The sequence below is a fragment of the Mauremys reevesii genome, linkage group 6 (genome assembly GCF_016161935.1).
Source record: "Mauremys reevesii isolate NIE-2019 linkage group 6, ASM1616193v1, whole genome shotgun sequence".
Taxonomy (NCBI): domain Eukaryota; kingdom Metazoa; phylum Chordata; order Testudines; family Geoemydidae; genus Mauremys; species Mauremys reevesii.
In genome coordinates, this window is record NC_052628.1 from 31,840,177 (window position 1) to 31,858,360 (window position 18,184).

Sequence of the window (18,184 nt, forward strand, 5' to 3'; positions counted from 1 at the left end):
AAAAATACAGTAGACAGGTATAAATATACAGCACATGAAAAAATGGGAGTTCCCTTACCAAGCAGGGGTCAGTGCTAACAAAGCAATTCAGTCAGGGTGGATGTGGCCTTCTCAACAGTTGACAAGAAGGGGTGAATATCAACAGAAGGAAAATTACTTTTTGTAATGACCCAGCCACTCCATCTTTATTCAGACCTAATTTGATGGTGTCAAGTTTGAAAATTAATTCCAGTGCTGCAGTTTCTCCTTGAAGTCTGTTTTTGAAGATTTTTGTTGAAGAATAGCCACTTTGAGGTGTGTTATGAGTGTCCAGGGAGATTGAAGTGCTCTCCTACTGGTTTTTGAATGTTACAATTCTTGATGTCTGATTTGTGTCCATTTATTCTTTTGCATAGAGACTGTCCGGTTTGGCCAATGTACATGGCAGAGGGGCATTGCTGGCACATGATGGCATATATCACGTTGATAGATGTGCAGGTGAACGAGCCCCTGATGGTGTGGCTGATGTGGTTAGGTCCTGTGATGGTGTTCCCTGAAGAGATATGCAGATAGAGTTGACAGTGGATTTTGTTGCTGGAACAGTGGTTCCTGGATTAGTGTTTCTGTTGTGTGGTGTGTAGTTGCTGGTGAGTATTTGCTTCAGGTTGGGGGGCTGTCTGTAAGTGAGGACTGGCTTGACTCCCAAGGTCTATGAGAGTGAGGGATCATCCTTCAGGATAGGTTGGGGGCTGTAGGTGACGGCTAGTGGTGTTCCGTTACTTTCTTTTTTGGGGCCTGTCCTGTAGTAAGTGACTTCTGGGTACCCTTCTGGCTCTGTCAATCTGTTTCTTCACTTCCCCAGGTGGGTATTTTAAGAACACTTGATAGAGATCCTGTAAGTGTTTGTCTCTGTGTGAAGGATTGAAGCAAATGCGGTTGTATCTTAGGGGTTGGCTATAGACAATGGATTGTGTGATGTGGTGTGGATGAAAGCTGGAGGCATGTAGGTAAGTATAGCGGACAGTAGGTTTCTGGTATAGTACACCTCCCATAGTTCCCAGCACTGCTCCAAACTACAGCACAAAGAGAATTCTTTCCTGGGTGCTAGCTGGTGACTTTTGCCCACATGCTTAGGGTTTAACTGATTGCCATATTTGGGGTCGGGAAGGAATTTTCCTCCAGGGTAGATTGGCAGAGGCCCTGGAGGTTTTTCGCCTTCCTCTGCAGCATGGGGCACAGGTCACTTGCTGGAGGATTCTCTGCAGCTTGAAGTCTTCAAACCACAATTTGAGGACTTCAATAACTTAGACATAGGTTAGGGGTTTGTTATAGAAGTGGATGGGTGAGATTGTGTGGCCTGCATTGTGCAGGAGGTCAGACTAGATGATCATAATGGTCCCTTCTGACCTTAAAGTCTATGAGTCTATGACCATCGCATATTTGCACTGTAGTGTCCAGGAAGTGGATCTCTTGTGTGGACTGGTCCAGGCTGAGGTTGATGGTGGGATGGAAATTGTTGAAATCATGGTGGAATTCCTCAAGAGCCTCCTTCCCCTGGGTCCAGATGATGAAGATGTCATAAATGTAGCACAAGTAGAGTAGGAGCGCTAGGGGATGAGAGCTGAGGAAACTTTCTAAGTCAGCCATCTGTTGGCATACTTTGGGGCCATGTGGGTACCCATAGCAGTGCTTCTGACTTGAAGGTATAAATCGTCCCCAAATCTGAAATAATTGTGGGTGAGGACAAAGTTCAGCCACCAGGTTTGCCGTGACATTATCGGGGATACTGTTCCTGATGGCTTGTAGTTCATCTTTGTGTAGAATGTTGGTGTAGAGGGCTTCTACATCAATAGTGGCTAGGATGGTGTTTTCTGGAAGATCACCAATGGATTGTAGTTTCCTCAGGAAGTCAGTGGTGTCTCAAAGATAGCTGGGAGTGGTAGCGTAGGGCCTGAGGAGAGAGTCTACATAGCCAGACAATCCTGCTGTCAGGGTGCCAATGCCTGAGATGATGGGGCATCCAGAATTCCCATGTTTATGGATCTTGGGTAGATGATAGAATATCCCTGGTCAGGGCCCTAGGGGTGTGTCTGTGTAGATTTGTTCCTGTGCTTCTTCAGGGAGTTTCTTGAGCAGATGCTGTAGTTTCTTTTGGAACCCCTCAGTGATATCAGAGGGTAATGGCCTGTAGAATGTGGTGTCAGAGAGTTGCCTAGCAGCCTCTCATTCATACTCCGACCTATTCATGATGACTACAGCACCTCATTTGTCAGCCTTTTTTATTATAATGTCAGAGTTGCAGTAATTTGTGTGGGTTTAGGTGCCCAAATATGAAAATTTGGACCAGATTTGTTTATTGGTTTGCCCAAGGTCACAGAGTGAGTCAGTAGCAAAATAACTCACATTGCCTAGCTCCAAATTCTGTGCTCTCAATTCTATTAAGACATGCTTCTTTTCAGATATATAAACTTCTGTGCCAAATTTTATTTTTTCATTTGGAAAACAGATTTTTTTTTCCACTCTTTTTTGTGTTTAATGAAGTTTTGGTTGCTTTCTTGTTTGTACTCCAGTATTACCAGTCATGTTGGCACACCTCTTAAAATAGTGTGTGTGAGTTTGTGCTTCTCCCGTTGTCTGGAATAACTACAGTGTCAAACAAATCACTAAATACTGAAGTTCTACAAGTAGTGACGTCATTTTTTTCTTAACTATGGCATAGTGGATTTGTAACAATATTTTGACTCTGAAGGTAATACTCAAAAGGTAACTATAAATCATAGGGTAGGACAAATATTTATTCCAATTTCTCTTTTAAAATATGGATTTTTATATATATGTAAAAACCCCCACAACCACAGCAAGAAAAGTGTTTGTTTGTTTTCTCACTAATGGCTCACCTCAGCACACCCAGAACTAAGCCTAGGTAGGTTAACTGTGCCTGAGATACACCTGTGCATATCTTGCAGTTGGATGTTTGATATTGTGGTTGTAAAGCAGATCTTGGGGACCAGAATCACTGATAGTTTATGCACAGAGAGAATAGTATTTATACAGTGCCTAGCACAGTGAAGACCTATACCAGAATACAAATAACTAGTAATAAGCAATCAATTGACATGTCATTCTCTGCCAGTTGGCAGATGAATCATATTCATTACTCATGTTCTCTTGATATCTGGTTATCATAGAATCACAGAATATCAGGGTTGAAAGGGACCTCAGGAGGTCATCTAGTCCTACCCCCTACTCAAAGCAGGACCAATCCCCAGACAGATTTTTACCCCAGTTCCCTAAATGGCCCCCTCAAGGATTGAACTCACAATCCTGGGTTTAGCAGGCCAATGCTCAAACCACTGAGCTATCCCTCCCCCACCTGGTTATTGATGGACTATTTAAATTTCTCCATAATTGGGACTTTGAGGAGATAGTTGTATCTAGTATTAAATGAATTCAAGAACCTGTGGCTATCTTGGTTTTTACAATTTTTTCTCTTTAACTTAATAGGTAGGAGAATATTGGAAAGGAGTATTGGGTCACTTACCATAGCTGAGATTTTTTCAAGTTGGGAATGGCTAGCATGTTGCAGGAAGTACACAGCTGCATCTAATATTAGTGTATGACAATTGCTAACCTGTTTCAGGTACAGCATCTTAGAGAAGATGTGCCATCATCAGATTTAGAGTGAGCACCGGGAAGCCTTTCTTAATGCAAATGTAGACATAGGCTTTGAAAATATCTGCTGTGTCAATAATGCAAAAGACACATCAGAGGTTTTATTTTTATTTAAATAAGATTGTTAGAATACTATTCTTCAGGAGAGATTCTTTTAAAATTGTTCTTTTGTCAGAGGACATGGCAGGAACAGCAGATAAAGTTAGTAATGCCCCTCCCCGATTTGTTTAACACTATGGGTACATCTGTTGTAGTTGTTAGTGTATCTGTAGGGGTGCTTGTGACTAACATTCTTTCCATTTGGCATTGTCTGAGACGAATAATAAACACTTTATATTTTCATAACATTACATAAACTTTAATCCTCAACTCTCTTCTGAAGGTCAAGTAGCTATCTTCCGTTGCAGTTGAGAAAATAAAGATACACAGTGCCACACAAGTCCGTGACTGGATTAAAATTGAAGTGCTGGAGCCTGGATGAGACGCATACTACAAACTCTGTAAGAGAGGAGGGGGGTTCTTGCCACTCCAGATGGAGGGTGGGTGAGGCTCTGGTGCATGAGGGAGCCATGCAAGGCCCCATGTAGTAGTGTTCTCAGGACTCCAGATTGCTTTATCCAGCCCTGCATATTTGCATCCTATGTGAGACAGAGCTCTGACCGAGACCTTCAGCACATTGGCTTGGCCCTGCAACTTCCATGTTCTCTCCTATGGTACACATCTTGGTCCTGATGAGCCAGGAGAGCTATTGTCCTGCTTTTTGGCTTCCGCTTTTATGGGCAGTAAGGGTGTGAGAATGTTCTACTTATGTAATTAATTCCCTCTTGTGGTAAAAGCTGCATGGAAAGAAGAAACTGTAGCCATGTTCTGACCCAGGAATAGGGGGAACAAAATGTTGAGCTTATAGCTTCAGTAAAATAATAAATTCAGCAGCCAAAACTTAGAATTCTGCTGCCATTGGGCAAATTTCCAAATGCTTTCAGGGGAATTGGAATCCCAGCATATGCAGGGCCCTGATGATAGAAGTTAGGGTGATGGTAGAACACCTTTTATGTCCTCTATTTTACTTCCTTGGTAGTACAAATTTTTCCAAACAGTCTATTTTCTAGTGCTCTCTGTATACTAGATCTTAGAAGCCCCAATACTATAGTAATTTATCATTTATTTGGAGGAACTATTTCACAGACTGATAAATCTGGCCAGAAAGAGATCTCATTGTTTTCAGGCTAAATTTCCTTTTCTTAACTACTTTTCATTACGTCTAGTTGCACCTTTTTGTCTCCCTAAATATCCTTAGAGGGGAAAAGACACCAAGTTTATAGTGGGAAAAATATTGCCTTTTGGGTTACAAAAATGACCTTCAGTAGATGTCTCCTGTGGCCTTGGGCATTATAACTCAAGTCAACTGTGGAGTCACAGTTTTCCACTGCAGATTTCAACTCCAGACAATATTTACCTCAATATGTAATCAGAAAAGCCAAAAAGACAGCTTTTTGGGTGCTGCTTGTCTTCAGTGACTGGTAGGAGCTGTTGCCTCCAAAGCAATCATTTTCCAAGTAAGGTTAGCATCAGAATTGTTATGGCCCAAAATAACTTTTAATGGAAATTCTGGATAATTAAATGTAAAACGTGTAAGAAACAAAACAGTGCTCGCTATCTCTTTAGGATGCTTTTTATGGCTCGTCGCAGCATGAGACAGAACAGGCTGTGGATGAGTATCTAAAATTTTTATTTTTATTGGAAATAAAAGCAAACCAATGTGATAACTGTGATTGTGTTAATACCTATGTACTCTCTCATGACTGTCACCTCAATATGTTAAGATGATATGGGAGTAGGACAAGGCTGTGCTAAAGTGTTAAAAATTTAACTCCTTGGCTGTGTCCTAAGTTATTTGAAAACAGCTATCATGTTGCCTCTGTATACATAATTTGTACTACAGATAAGGCAGTTAGTATGGTACTACTTCCATGTTCTAAACTTTAAAATTTTCCCATTTATTTAAGTAAGCTTCAAAACAGGGTTTTACATAGCATAAATTTGTGGAAATATTAAAGAAATGGGTTCTTTCTTACTTATACTATTTATATATGTGGATGAAGGGAAGACTTAATCCTGTTCATAGCTGTTTCACTTATTTTTGATATTCAGATCATTTATATACCGAAATAGTTTCCTTACAGTGCTTTTTTGTGCATTGCTGGTACTTTAGAAACTAAAAAATGAACAGTTTTCATTTAGACTCCATATTTTAACATGGGGCCAGTGTGTGTGTGTGGGGGGGGGGGGAAATCACCTTTTGCACGTACTGTTAACTTTCCTATTATTGACTGGATTGTGGGAATGAAAAACCATGTTTACTGTAATCCTGAGAAGCTTTACATACTTTTATAGGGAAGCTTAAACCTAATCTTAATATAAATAGACTACTGAGTGAAATCTGTGCAGTGCCTTTACTCTCTGCACTATTTTATCTAGCAGTCTTAGTAGATTTGGTTGAGTCCTGTGGTGATATAAACATTTTCTTTAAGAATTGTCTGCGTTTACGTTACTTTCATCCTGTTACAAAAATGTGAGGAATTTCAATTTTAAAAAAAAGTTTTAGTTCAATTAAGTGAAAGCAAGGCACTGTCACACGGTTAAATGTTTTGTTTCTATAATGAGGTTCATTGTCGTCTTCTTGTAAGAACTTAAGTCTAACTACTTTACAAACGTGTATCTCAAGGTTGGCCAGAAGTGTCATATATATATATATATATATATATATAGTCTTCTGTAACTAAATAAAATAGGTCAATCTAGGAGGGGATAAGGTCAAAAATGAATTTCACCTTCTTAATGTATATTCAAATTTTAAAATTAGAACTAAAGTTTATATCAGATGTACTTAGGGACCTGAGAGGTCTCTCTTTAAACTAAAAATATGTGTAAATTTATCTTATCTATTATGTATTTCAAGGTGATGTTGTTCCTTGCTGGTCAATATGGTATATTTAGATACCATTTTGATAACAAGCCACCTTCAGCTGCTGTGATTTATTGCTGTCTGAATCTTCCCTAGACCTGCAACTGATGTAGAGAAAGTAAATTAACTTTTGACTGTGCTAGACAGACTGTAGGCAGCCACAGAATTCGTGTGGGCAAACATTTCTTGCAGCTGTTTATAAGACTGGACTAGTAATATAGAAGTTTATTTTCATACTGAACCTTAATTCACTATTTTAAAAAATTGACTCTAAATTTACAGTTTACTTTTAAATAAATATTTGAAGGGATATCTTTCATGAAATTTGCGCTCCTTAATATTTGTATACTTTTCCCAGTTGCCATCTTAATATCAATCTAACAAAGTAAAAAGCCTCCCACAAAATGCTAATGATAAAATTTGTATTAATGTAAATAAATATTAGGTTTTAAATGAGTGACTTAATTTTTTTTGTAATCCTTTTTTAAAACAACAACAACATAGAGCTTTTTCCTGCAGTAGTCTGACACTGCTGTGATGCATTCAAGGAATCTTTATATGCTCTCTGAAAATTGTCTGAAGTGCAGTTTCACAATAGTGATGTTTTGTCTAAATGTAGATGTGATTGTGTTGAAAATGAGAAGCCACAGGTTAGACTCTCAATATTGTTGCCTGTGTTTTGAATTGGAATTTATAGTAAGAGTAAGCTTTGCATCCTGAGCACTAGTTTTGCCTTAGGGGTTTATTCCACTTTGGAAACTAGTCAGCATTAGCAGGTAGTCCTTTTAAGGAGCTAATAGCTGCTCAAAAGGCAAGAGCATAGAGAGAGAATACAACAGAGGGAAAAGAAAATACAAAGAAAAATCAACTGGGGTGGAGGAAGGGAATAATGCAGTAACTAAGAGAACAGGGGACCATAAGAAAATATAGAAAAGTAAACTATTTGAGTTTTTTTTTTAAAATGTGTCTTTCTCAGTACTCTAGATTAAGCAGAAGAGCAAGTACAGAAATTAGCTGTAAATAGAAAATAAGAAGGGGAAATTAAGATACATGAAGTCTGGAGAGGAAAAAGGTGGAGTGAAATATAGTTTAATTTGTCTCAAAATAAACTACAGTAAAATCACCTTATGTGCTAATAACATACAATAATGTATCCCTCATCTGTCTAAAGTATTATTGTCCCAAGAGAGTAGATATTTACATTATATAGTGTTCTCCGATATATATATCAGGCTAGTCTTCTAAATTAGTTTTACATAATGATTATTTTCAAATGTGTCCTAGAAAGTTTGTTGTATCTAGATGTTTGATGTAATACTCTGTAAAACGATAATAGGAGACCCTAGCAGGAGATAACTTGCATTGCAATTGGTCATTTGTTTCAAGCCAAAGGAAAATGTGCATGATATAAGTTAATTATTTCACAGTTTTGCCCACAAGAAAAGAGCATTGTGATTAGACTCTTCGTAAAGAAAGATGTAATACTTTTTATATTCTATGTTATCTCTGACAGGTTTTAAATCTTATTGATACAGTGTAATGAGGTTAAAGATCAAAAGCAAATATGCTGCACATCCTAATGTTCCACCAGAAGTCCAACTGGAACTATTGACTACTGTAGTCTGGCCAAATTCTGTCTTAAGAACTCTAATGATATTTACAACACAACCTGACTTTTATTGGATGTTCAGTTAATTTTAATTCCTGGATGTGGGATTGCACCATTGTGCGTGTTGTCTGGATGCAACACTAAATGAAGTATACTAAAGTGTCATGGTGGTTGTTCCACTCTCAGTACTGTAAAATGCAGGTCTGCAACAGCTGAACAAATTGGACCTGGAAACAAATCCACAAATGCATAATAAGGCTTAAAATCAAATGTGATGAGTAAGCAGCAAGGTGGATAATTATGGTGGGAATAGTGACAGAGAAATAAGGTTGGGGTGGAATTGAGGACAAAAGCTATAGGTCAGGAAGGAAACCAAAGATTGGGGGAGAAAAGCAGGACAAAGGAGATGGAATAAGAATGAAACAGGACAGGATTTCAAGGGGGTCCATTAGCTTGATAATCCCACTGTCATGTCTAGAGTGAACTCTGACTACAGACAAGTCTGCGAAATGGTAAGTTTCATTTAGTTACTACTTCCAGAATGCAGTGCATTTCTTCCTTTCATTGATTTTATGAAGTATTTCAATGTGAAACTGTGTGTGTGTGTGTGTGTTAGCTGTCTTTGCAATTGTGGCTCTCTCGCCAAACAGATAAGTTGGCTTCACTTGCGGACTGAAAATGTGAAACCAAGAAGTTTCTCAATAACATTTTAAAAGATTATTTCACACACAGTTAGCTATATGGTTTTTAAATGGGACTATTCTGGGGATATGGAAGGCAAGAATAAGATGCACAAATTTACAAGCCAGGTTTTGTGGCCCTCGCTATCTTGTGTTATCTCCAGACCTATCAATACAGTGCATGTTACTATAAATGCTCAATGAAATGAAAAGGAAGGCAACATCAAGAGGAAAGGCTAGACATGTAGTATAACCTAAAATTTATATAAAGTTTCTAGTGGTTTTTTTGTATTGTTTTTTGTTTAATTTTATACAATTCAGGATACATTTTATACCAGAAAAAGAGCACAGACTTTCCTACTACAGAGATGGGTTATAGATAGAGCCCTGCGTGGATACAAAATCTGCGATCTGCAAAAATGGTCTGTGTATATTCGCGGGTGCGGATATAAAGCAGATATCCACAGAGTTGTAGGGCTCTAGTTGTGGAACTTGAGTTTCTTTCATTCCTTGCAGTGTTGGCATTAAACCTTGGGACTTTTGTTCTTTTTACTACAAAGAGAGCACTGAGCACAGTTTTTTATTTACAGTTACTACTGATGTGGCCTGAATGTATGTATGTGAGTGAGGGGAGAAGTTTGACATTCAGAAAACAGACATAGCATACTTAGATCACCTGTGTTTTAACTGAAATTCCCTCCACCTTCAGCCTTCTCCCCATTTCTCGACCCTTTCCAAAAATAGATAATCCCCAAATCAATTGATAATTAAGATGCTGCTGCATGGGCCAAATTAATTAAATACTAGTAAATGTTTCCCCTCTAACATCCAAGTTTCCACTATTGCATTGAGAATCTGCCAACTCAGGATTATGATCAGAGATTAATTTCCAGACGTGTGTCTTCTGGTTTAGGGAGTAGTTGCATAATGCCCTTCCCCAGTTACACACCAAATTGCTGATCAGAAGTTATACTACAACAGATCGCAATAGTGAAAAACAATTCAGTCACTTGACATCAGTGGAACATCTTATAAATGATCCCATTGCTAAAGAAATTAATATCCACAATCTTGTCCTTTTTACATCACATGTTCTGTGACAGCTACTATAGTAATTTAGAATTGGTCTCAGATTGCTTTATTCTTAGTGTGCTGAGCCATACTGACGAAAGTGCTTATTTCCTTTTTAATAAAGTATTTAGTACTTACAAGGTCATGAGTTCAATTTCCAAAGACAGGTGATCTTCTGTACTAGTTGGCTTTGATATATGATACTTGGTAGTTAGTAGCCAAAGGTCAAACAATGTTAATTTTTTTTTATTTTTTTTTTTAGTATTCTTTTAGGCACACTCCAGATGAGCAGCACCTGTATACCTAAAATGCATTCTTCTCTAGCAGGAAAGCAAATTCAGTTAGTCCATGTAAATTGGGATATATATTACATTATACATCAACTCTTCATCATAACTGCTTATACCTGCTATACTTTTGAATGTTTTCATTTTCACAGTTTGGATTTTTTTTTCCATTTTAAAGTAACAATTTCTGTAGTTTAGATTAGACTAGAACAGTTTTCCTTTCACCTATCTCAAACTCATTTTTCTGTTTTTTTCATTTAACCTAATTTTGAAGACAGAGGAGAAATTATGATGTGCAAGTATTGTCTAAGAATGTAGCTACTTTTAAATGGGGGACTTGCTTCTCCTCCAAAACCAAGTTAGTCATGCACTATTGTAATTGTAATACACAGACTTCACCTAAGTTGTTTTATAAATATAAATATATATGAGATTTATATAAATATAAATATAAATATATATGAGAGAGAGAGAGAATTTTTAGATCCATAAACTCAGTGTTTACTAATAATGTTATTATATCATAACATCCTGCATGAAAAAATGCCCTAGTTTGTTTTGAATCTACTTCTTAATCATAATATATTTCTAGCTATATATTATTTTACTTTTAGAATATAAAATGCACCATCCTGGAACTTTTGAGCTCATGTACAATAAATACTGCTTGGTGAGTTACATTGGTTTAATGTATAACTTTGTTTCACATTCACATCCTTTGTCTAGCTTTTTCTTAGATTATTTCTGCTTTGTCCCTTTCTATTCAAGGTTCCCAAGAGTAACTTTCTGTTCTGCGTATTCAAGAGTTCTGTTTTGAATTTTATTTGTTCTAGTACCTACTGTTATTCAGGATTGGTCTTCTTAAAACTCCCTTTACGCTTGATCAGAATACATGCTTTTTCATAAGTGCTTTCAAAACCCTACTATTATATGATAAATGAGACATGGGGTTTGATTTCAGGCTTTCCTCTGTCTTCCTATTATGATTCAATTTTCCCTTTTCGAAACATCAAATTTTCTTCAACATACCTCCAACCATTGACCAAAAGGCAGTGCTAAAAGATCAGTCGGATGTCTCCCACATCGTGGTTAAGTAGCAATTTTTTTTACAGTGAATTCAGTCTTACCTTATTGATTAGATCAGAGGAGTATGAATATTCTGCATGTGGTCATTCTGTGTACCAGCCAGGCAAGCACAGTAATTTGACCTCTTCTAAACATGGCTTCTTTACATTTTCCTTAATTTTTTTAGATACCAGTAAGTCTCTATTACTTCAGTGTCTGTATCAGTCTTCCCAAATGTGTAAGTTTTTAATTTTTTTGGTTGTGTATTTAAATGCAAAAAAAGAAATGGAGTTGTGTTACTGTGCATTGGTTAATACGTAGTCTTCTTAGTATCACCTAAAATCAGTTAGTTGAATCTTAAAATCTGATTAAAAATAACACATTTTCAAGACTTGTGTTTAGGCCAAATGCCTTGCTTAATTTTAATGCAAAATTTAGCTAAAATATTTATAAAATGTAACATGTTTTTCCATATTTAACAAATCTGAGGCAAAGCTCAGGTCTGGTAACTCCACTTGGCACTTCTTGATCTTGAATGGCACAAAGTGGATTTAAACTAGCCAGGAACGATCAGCAGAGAGTTCTCTTTATAGCAGAACTCTCAGATGGTGATGGTATCAGCAGAGTTGGCTCCTCCTTTCCTGATGTAAGGAGGGAAAGTGGTCATGTTGGGAATGAGCGCTGCTGTGCCTTATTTTCCACAGATATAAGGTTGCAGTTGGACCTTACACCAATGGTGTAAATTAGAGCTACTGCTTGGCCAGGATTAGGAAATTTGAAATGACTCCCTAATGGGCACCCTCACTTCCTGCGCAGGTGAAATGGAGAAGCTGGACCTCTATCACGTGATAAGACGGTTTAAAAAAATGTTGTAAAATTAAATTTTAAACAAACTACATATTACAATTAGAATCAGCATTTAAAATTTAATCCTAAAAAGACATCCAACAGGATTTAAGGACTGCACCCTTTTCAATATGAAAAGCTAAGTAGGAGTTAAGATAAGTTGAAGCAAATCAAAATAAGCAAGGACTTAAATAGCTTAATCCTAGCTGAGGGCTCATAATATAGGCAGTGGATCTTATTATGCATGTCAAACAATATTTCTGAATTTAAGTGTCTAACTTGTTAATGTTTGAGTGGTTCTGTATCTTTCCACTTGGTTGCTGATTGACATAAGAGTGATTCTCACATCATAGTAGGAGTGAAAAAAATTAATACTTGTTATGTCTGTGGTGAATTGGGGCTATATCTGTACAACTGATGTGTTCCATGTTAGATTATCTACACTGTGTGTCTGTCAGGCTGCAAACTTCATTTTGAATATGTAGCCTTTTGCTGTCTCCATGATTTGTTTGCCTCCAAGGTGGGTTGAAAATTACAAAGGCTGATGGAATTATCTAGTCACTGGAAATCTATTCACTTTTAATAAGACTGGTTCCTTCCCAGAAGAACTGGCTTAACGGGGGGAAGTCACCTCAGCAGCAATCATCTGACAGAGGTTGATGCTGATATGGGGGCACTGGCCAGAGTGTCACCTGACATGAAGCTGAAGGTTTTAAAAGGATAGAAGCTGATCTTCTCGGGGTCAGTTCTACAGTCCAGGTGGAAGAGACCATCCAGCTTTCCTGAGCCCAGATGGCCTCTGACTGGACAATCCAAGGGACTCAGACCTCGGGCTCAAAGAATGCCCTGGAGTGATGAGGAAATTGAGGCAATCACATGTGTTTAGCATTTGTTGTTTTGTATGGTTTGTACTGTCTTTTGCTTTACATAAGTATAAAACAGCATAAAACTGTTAGACCGTACAAAGTGTTTGTGTATATCCTTCACAAACTATTGCATTCTCTTGAGAGAATTAAACTCCAAACCAAAAGTTTCACACCTTTGAGGTGGAGTTTGGAAGAGAGGTGTGTTTAAGTACTGGGAAGTTTTAAGGATCAGTGCTCCACTCAGAGGGGCTAGGCAACTGGACAGTAGGTCCTAACTCTCAGAGGGGAATGTCAGATAGAAGTCTGTGCCCTGAGAATGTGCCTAGGGATCTTAACATGGGGCAGTGGCTGAGCTTTGTTGAGGCTTCAGAAGCTTAATGCATCCCAGAAGATTCAGAGCATATAAGCTTGGATCCCCCCCCCTCACAGCAGTCCTAGTGGAAGGTCAGGAGGGACTCTGTCACAGATCCTAGCAAATGTCAAATGGAGGAAATAGAATGTGTGAATTAATAGAAACCATTGCAGTACACCATTTATGACTTCACTAAGCAAACTTGTACATGGAGCAGTTGCAAAAGGGAATAGACGCTCTTTGCAATAAGAAATGTGCCTGATTAGTTGATCATTTGGTTTTGTCCTTTGAAAAACCAAGGGTTTGATGACCTCTAAAGACCGAAGTTTTGAGTGTCCCTTTAACTGTTGGTCTTCATCTGTGATGTTAAAAGCAGCTACATTGCCAGGTAATAATAGACACCATATGCTTGGGAAACTATCTAGTGTGGGACAGATCTGCAGTACTAAGAACTGGACATTTTGCACCAAAGTGTCAGTGAGCAGTGGCTTTATCCATGTACATTTGAGAACATAGTTACAATGCTTGTGTATATAAATGGTAGACGCCTACCCATTTGTGCATAAAAGGGCAGACAAATTATTGCTTGCAGACCTCTGGCTTCTTAAAACCTTGTTTAAAATTGATCTCTTTATGCTATGTTGCCAAGAATCTGTACGGTGCTTGTGTAGGATACCTACCCTTTTGACATTATTTGAAGTGAAAACAGAAGTTCTTGAAAGAATTCTTAGATCTTCTGGAAGAGTTAAACCACTAGAGTTAGCAGCAGGTTTATGTCAGACAGATGGTTATGTTGTCACTTTTACCAATTAAGTTTAGAAGGCTCTTTAGCTAATCTGGAAATAAAATATAATGCCAGTGGTCTATAGTAAAGGTTCCCAAACTGCTATGATCTAGAGATCACAAGTATTCCATGGAGAGTGGCAGGTCACCTGGTGCTGGCTGCTTCATATTTCCAGCTGCTAAATTGCAATAAAAGGAGCAAAAAAAAATTTTTTTTTTTTTACATAAGCAAATAGAGATGTCACAAAAGTTACGTGATTGCAAATGTGAAGGAAGTCTGGGAGATAAATCATGTGGTTATATGGTTCACCTTTATGAATAAGGTTTGAGTACCCTGAACTATTGCAATTTTGGGGTATCTTTCCAGCTGTCTCCTGTAACATTTTTAATATGGAGTCCACATTTGAAAATTAATTTACGGGGCCAATTATTAGTCTGTTTATTTTGTGTAAATATTTTATATTGCAGTGATATCTAGAGGCTCTGTTCATGGATCAGGGCTCATTTAGACTCTGCACTGTACAAACAAGTGAAACAAAGACTGTCCCTGCACCAGATAGATAAACACAAAAATGAGGGTGGAATGGGATAGTGTGAGGACAAGGACCACATCTTGGACGATGCCACTCGAGAGAAGAAAGGGGGAAGGCAGGTGACCTGCCAAAAGAGACACCGAAAGATCAATAGGAGAGGGAAGGAAAAGCCATGCAAGGATGAAGCCATAAAAACCAACAGAGGGCGTGATTTTTAAAGAAGCAGGGACTGGTCAATAGAGTCAAAAGCCACCAACAGGTCAAGGAACATGTGGATGGAGCAGAGTCGAGGTTTGGCCAAGAAGTGCATCCAAGAATTGAGTGAGAGTAGTTTCAGTGGAGGAGATGAAAGATGGAACTCGAAGAGGGAAACTTCAGCAGTGTTTTTAGACGGCATGTTTTGTTACTTTGGAAGTGAAGTAGGATAGGGAGACGGTGTAGTAGAGGCATGCAGAGTCAAGATTGTGCTTTGCTTTTTTTGTTTTTACGAGGAAGGCTGAGATGTGCCTGTATTTTGAGGGGAACGAACCTGAGGATAATAAAAAGTTGAAGGGGGGAGAAGTTTTTGAAGCTCTGAGTACAAGTAGCACCCTGTGAGATCAGTTTAGTGAGATTTTTTTGGTAATTGACACCTCTGAAAATCAGACCAAAACTTGTTGCGATGATTGTGAACTTTGAATAGTCGGGTTACTCCTACTCAAATGATCAAATACTGTAGAATCAAAATCAATACCAAGTCCCACAAGTTAATTTCCCATGAAAGATAAAAATCAGTCAATAGCTTCTATAGTTCAAAAAATTGTTAAGCCCGAAAGATATGCTAGTATCATGTATTCTACTGACACGAAAGACTCTATATGCTTCTACTTCAGGTTCCAGCTATCTCTTCTCTTGGATGCTCATTTTCAGCCCCATTTCAAATAAAGAGCTCCCAGACTGTTCCCTAGCCTGGTAGCAAGCAAGAACAGATTCAAAGAGGTCATCTGAGTGAGGAAACACATAGGCTTATGATCACTATGATTGCCAGTCTGTTTGGCTGTAAATCCTTAGTACAGGGAAGATAGTCATGAAAAGAAGCAGAAACTGGCTAGAGACCCAAGCTATTTGACTAGCTCATCTTTCTCTTACAAAAACAGGTGTAACTTCAACCAGTCCACTATGATGGACAGCACTAGCGTGATGGCCTATACAGAAAAACAAGTGTAACCTCTTCTTGGGGTCTGCATAGCAAAAAATCAGCACAGCACAACTGGATAAGTAGACAAGAGGTGAACTCAGTGGAGTCTTTTTGTCCATAGCAAAACTGGGGTCTTTTTGTAAACAGACTGAAATGACAGAACAAGAGTTTATTCCTGACCTATTAGGCAGTGGCTCTGAATATACTGTTTCAAAAGTAGTCAGTCTGCCTATTTTACTCCTTCCACTCCTGAAGAAAAGTAATTAGTAATTCCAGTAGCTCTCTTCTGGGCTGAGAGTTCATAGTTTCTGGACCTCGTGGAATTGTCCTTGCACACTTTTCTCTCTCATTCCCTAAAGAGAGCCCAGAACTATCAGCCAAACTTAAATAAACATTGTCAAAAGGTTTGGATGTTGAATGCAAATAACTGGGTTGTGGGGAATAGTCCTCTGTAGTAACTGACACCCTTTCCATCTGTGAGAAATAGATTTGGAATATGCTTTATTTGGCTTACATTTGGTTTATAGTATAGAAAAGAAAAAAATATATCGAACTCCAGGCGATATAATTCCTCAAACACTAGAAGTTTTGCAGGTTGATCTGCCATTAGTTCTGAGTGAAAAAATCCTAAAGATTCATGAGCCATGCCCACAAAACAGAGGTAAACAGGGTTTATTGGATTTTTTTTGTTTGTTTGTTTTTGTTTTTTTGTTCTCGTATCATAGATTTGTAAGGCCACAAAAGACCATTGTGATCATATAGCTTGTGTTACGTAGGAGGTAAGACTATCAATTTCCTGCCCTCCTTTCCCCCTAGTAATTTCTGCATCAAATGTAATAACGTGGTTGCATTAGAGCATATCTCTTAGAGAGCCAATCTTAATTTAAAGACTTCAGGTACTTTCAAGAGAATTCACCAGATTTCTTGATGTGGATTACCCTTGCAGATTGAGTGATCGATTACTCTCACTGATAAAATCTTACGCCATAATGCAAGTTTGAAATTGTGTAGTTTCAGCTTCCAGCCGTTCAATCTCATATATGTTTTTCTGCTAGATTAAAGAGCCCTCTAGTATGAGAGATCTTCACCATGGGTAGCTTTGTTAGCTTGGCCAGTGCCAGCCACTCCTTTTTAACTTAATGCACTGGTGATCTGTCTGTTCCATCTTTTTTTTTTAGTCTTTATTTACCTACACAAAGAAAAAAATGATTGGGTGTCTGTGTGAATTTTTCAGAGAGGAAAAATCCTTAGAAATTCCAAGACCAAAACTTCATTTAAAAATGAGCTAACATTTAACTACTCATAATTTCCTAAACACAAACTTCCTAAACACAAACTTAAAAGCAAGGAATTGGATTGGCTCTGAACAATTTGGTGAAAACTCATGATCAAATGCCATTTGGCACTAAATTTGTAACAACTCTGAAAGAGTAAAGAAACTAACATGGAAATTATAAAGATATAATATAAAATGAACACACATTAGCAATATTTGTAAAAGTGGAAAAATTGTAGTAGTGTAAAAGAAACTTGAGAATATTTGATATGCAAATTAAAAGAAAAAACTTGGGCATCCATTATGCCATTTTTAGAGCCACCTTTTAAAGTAAAACATCAGTTTAAGTCTTGGTTATCCACTGATCTCAAGAACAACAGATTTGTGCTGGTGCTTCATGATCAAAATGCTATTGCATTAAAAGAATTATTTATCTAAGCCAAAGCATACCTAGACTAGCATGCATGTCTTATTAAAGTGAAGTAAAAAGTTATTTTAAAATCAAAGATTAAAATAGAATGAATACTGAGTTCATGGGTTTTCAGTGGTCTTCTAACTTCTTTTCCTATATACCAGCAGTTGATATAATTCCTTTTTGCAGTTGATGAATGCAAAAATAAACAAAGGACTTGTAATATTTTTACCACATAGGGTTGTTTGAACACACTCAGTACTTCTGTTTCTAGCAGGTACAGCTAGTTCAGTTAAACATTTTTCTGTTTTTTTTTCTCTTTAGTGAATCTTTATTCCTATTTGAAAATACAATGCTTTGTTGCAAAGTTATTTTTCTTTTGCTCCTCAGGAGTGCTCTGTGGGCAGCACTCTATTGGCCACAAAATTGTTCTCCAACTCCTATACAGTTTCTTTCTGACCTAATAGATGGGAGCATTTGAACAGAAGAGTAATTACTGAAAACTCTCTGTGACACTACACCCCATATTCTACACAGTGATATTATTATATGATTATGGTATAATTATGATGTATTTTGTACAAGACAGATCATGTGAGGTGTCATTGGAA

The 18,184-nt window shown here is 37.7% G+C and overlaps 1 protein-coding gene across 4 annotated transcripts in view; it reads left to right on the top strand.

Annotated features, from left to right (window-relative positions):
• The window catches only part of NDUFS4 (NADH:ubiquinone oxidoreductase subunit S4), a 60,314-nt gene that overhangs the window by 5,823 nt on the left and 36,307 nt on the right, over positions 1-18,184 (top strand). The window contains exon 1 of one of the 4 annotated variants that reach the window (XM_039545984.1): positions 11,320-11,351. The exons of the other annotated variants lie outside the window; for them this stretch is intronic. Within the exon in view, the coding sequence (XP_039401918.1) occupies positions 11,335-11,351 (17 nt within the window). The 5' untranslated portion in view covers positions 11,320-11,334. Of the gene's footprint in view, positions 1-11,319; positions 11,352-18,184 lie in introns of those variants that run through there. 4 annotated transcript variants of the gene reach the window in all.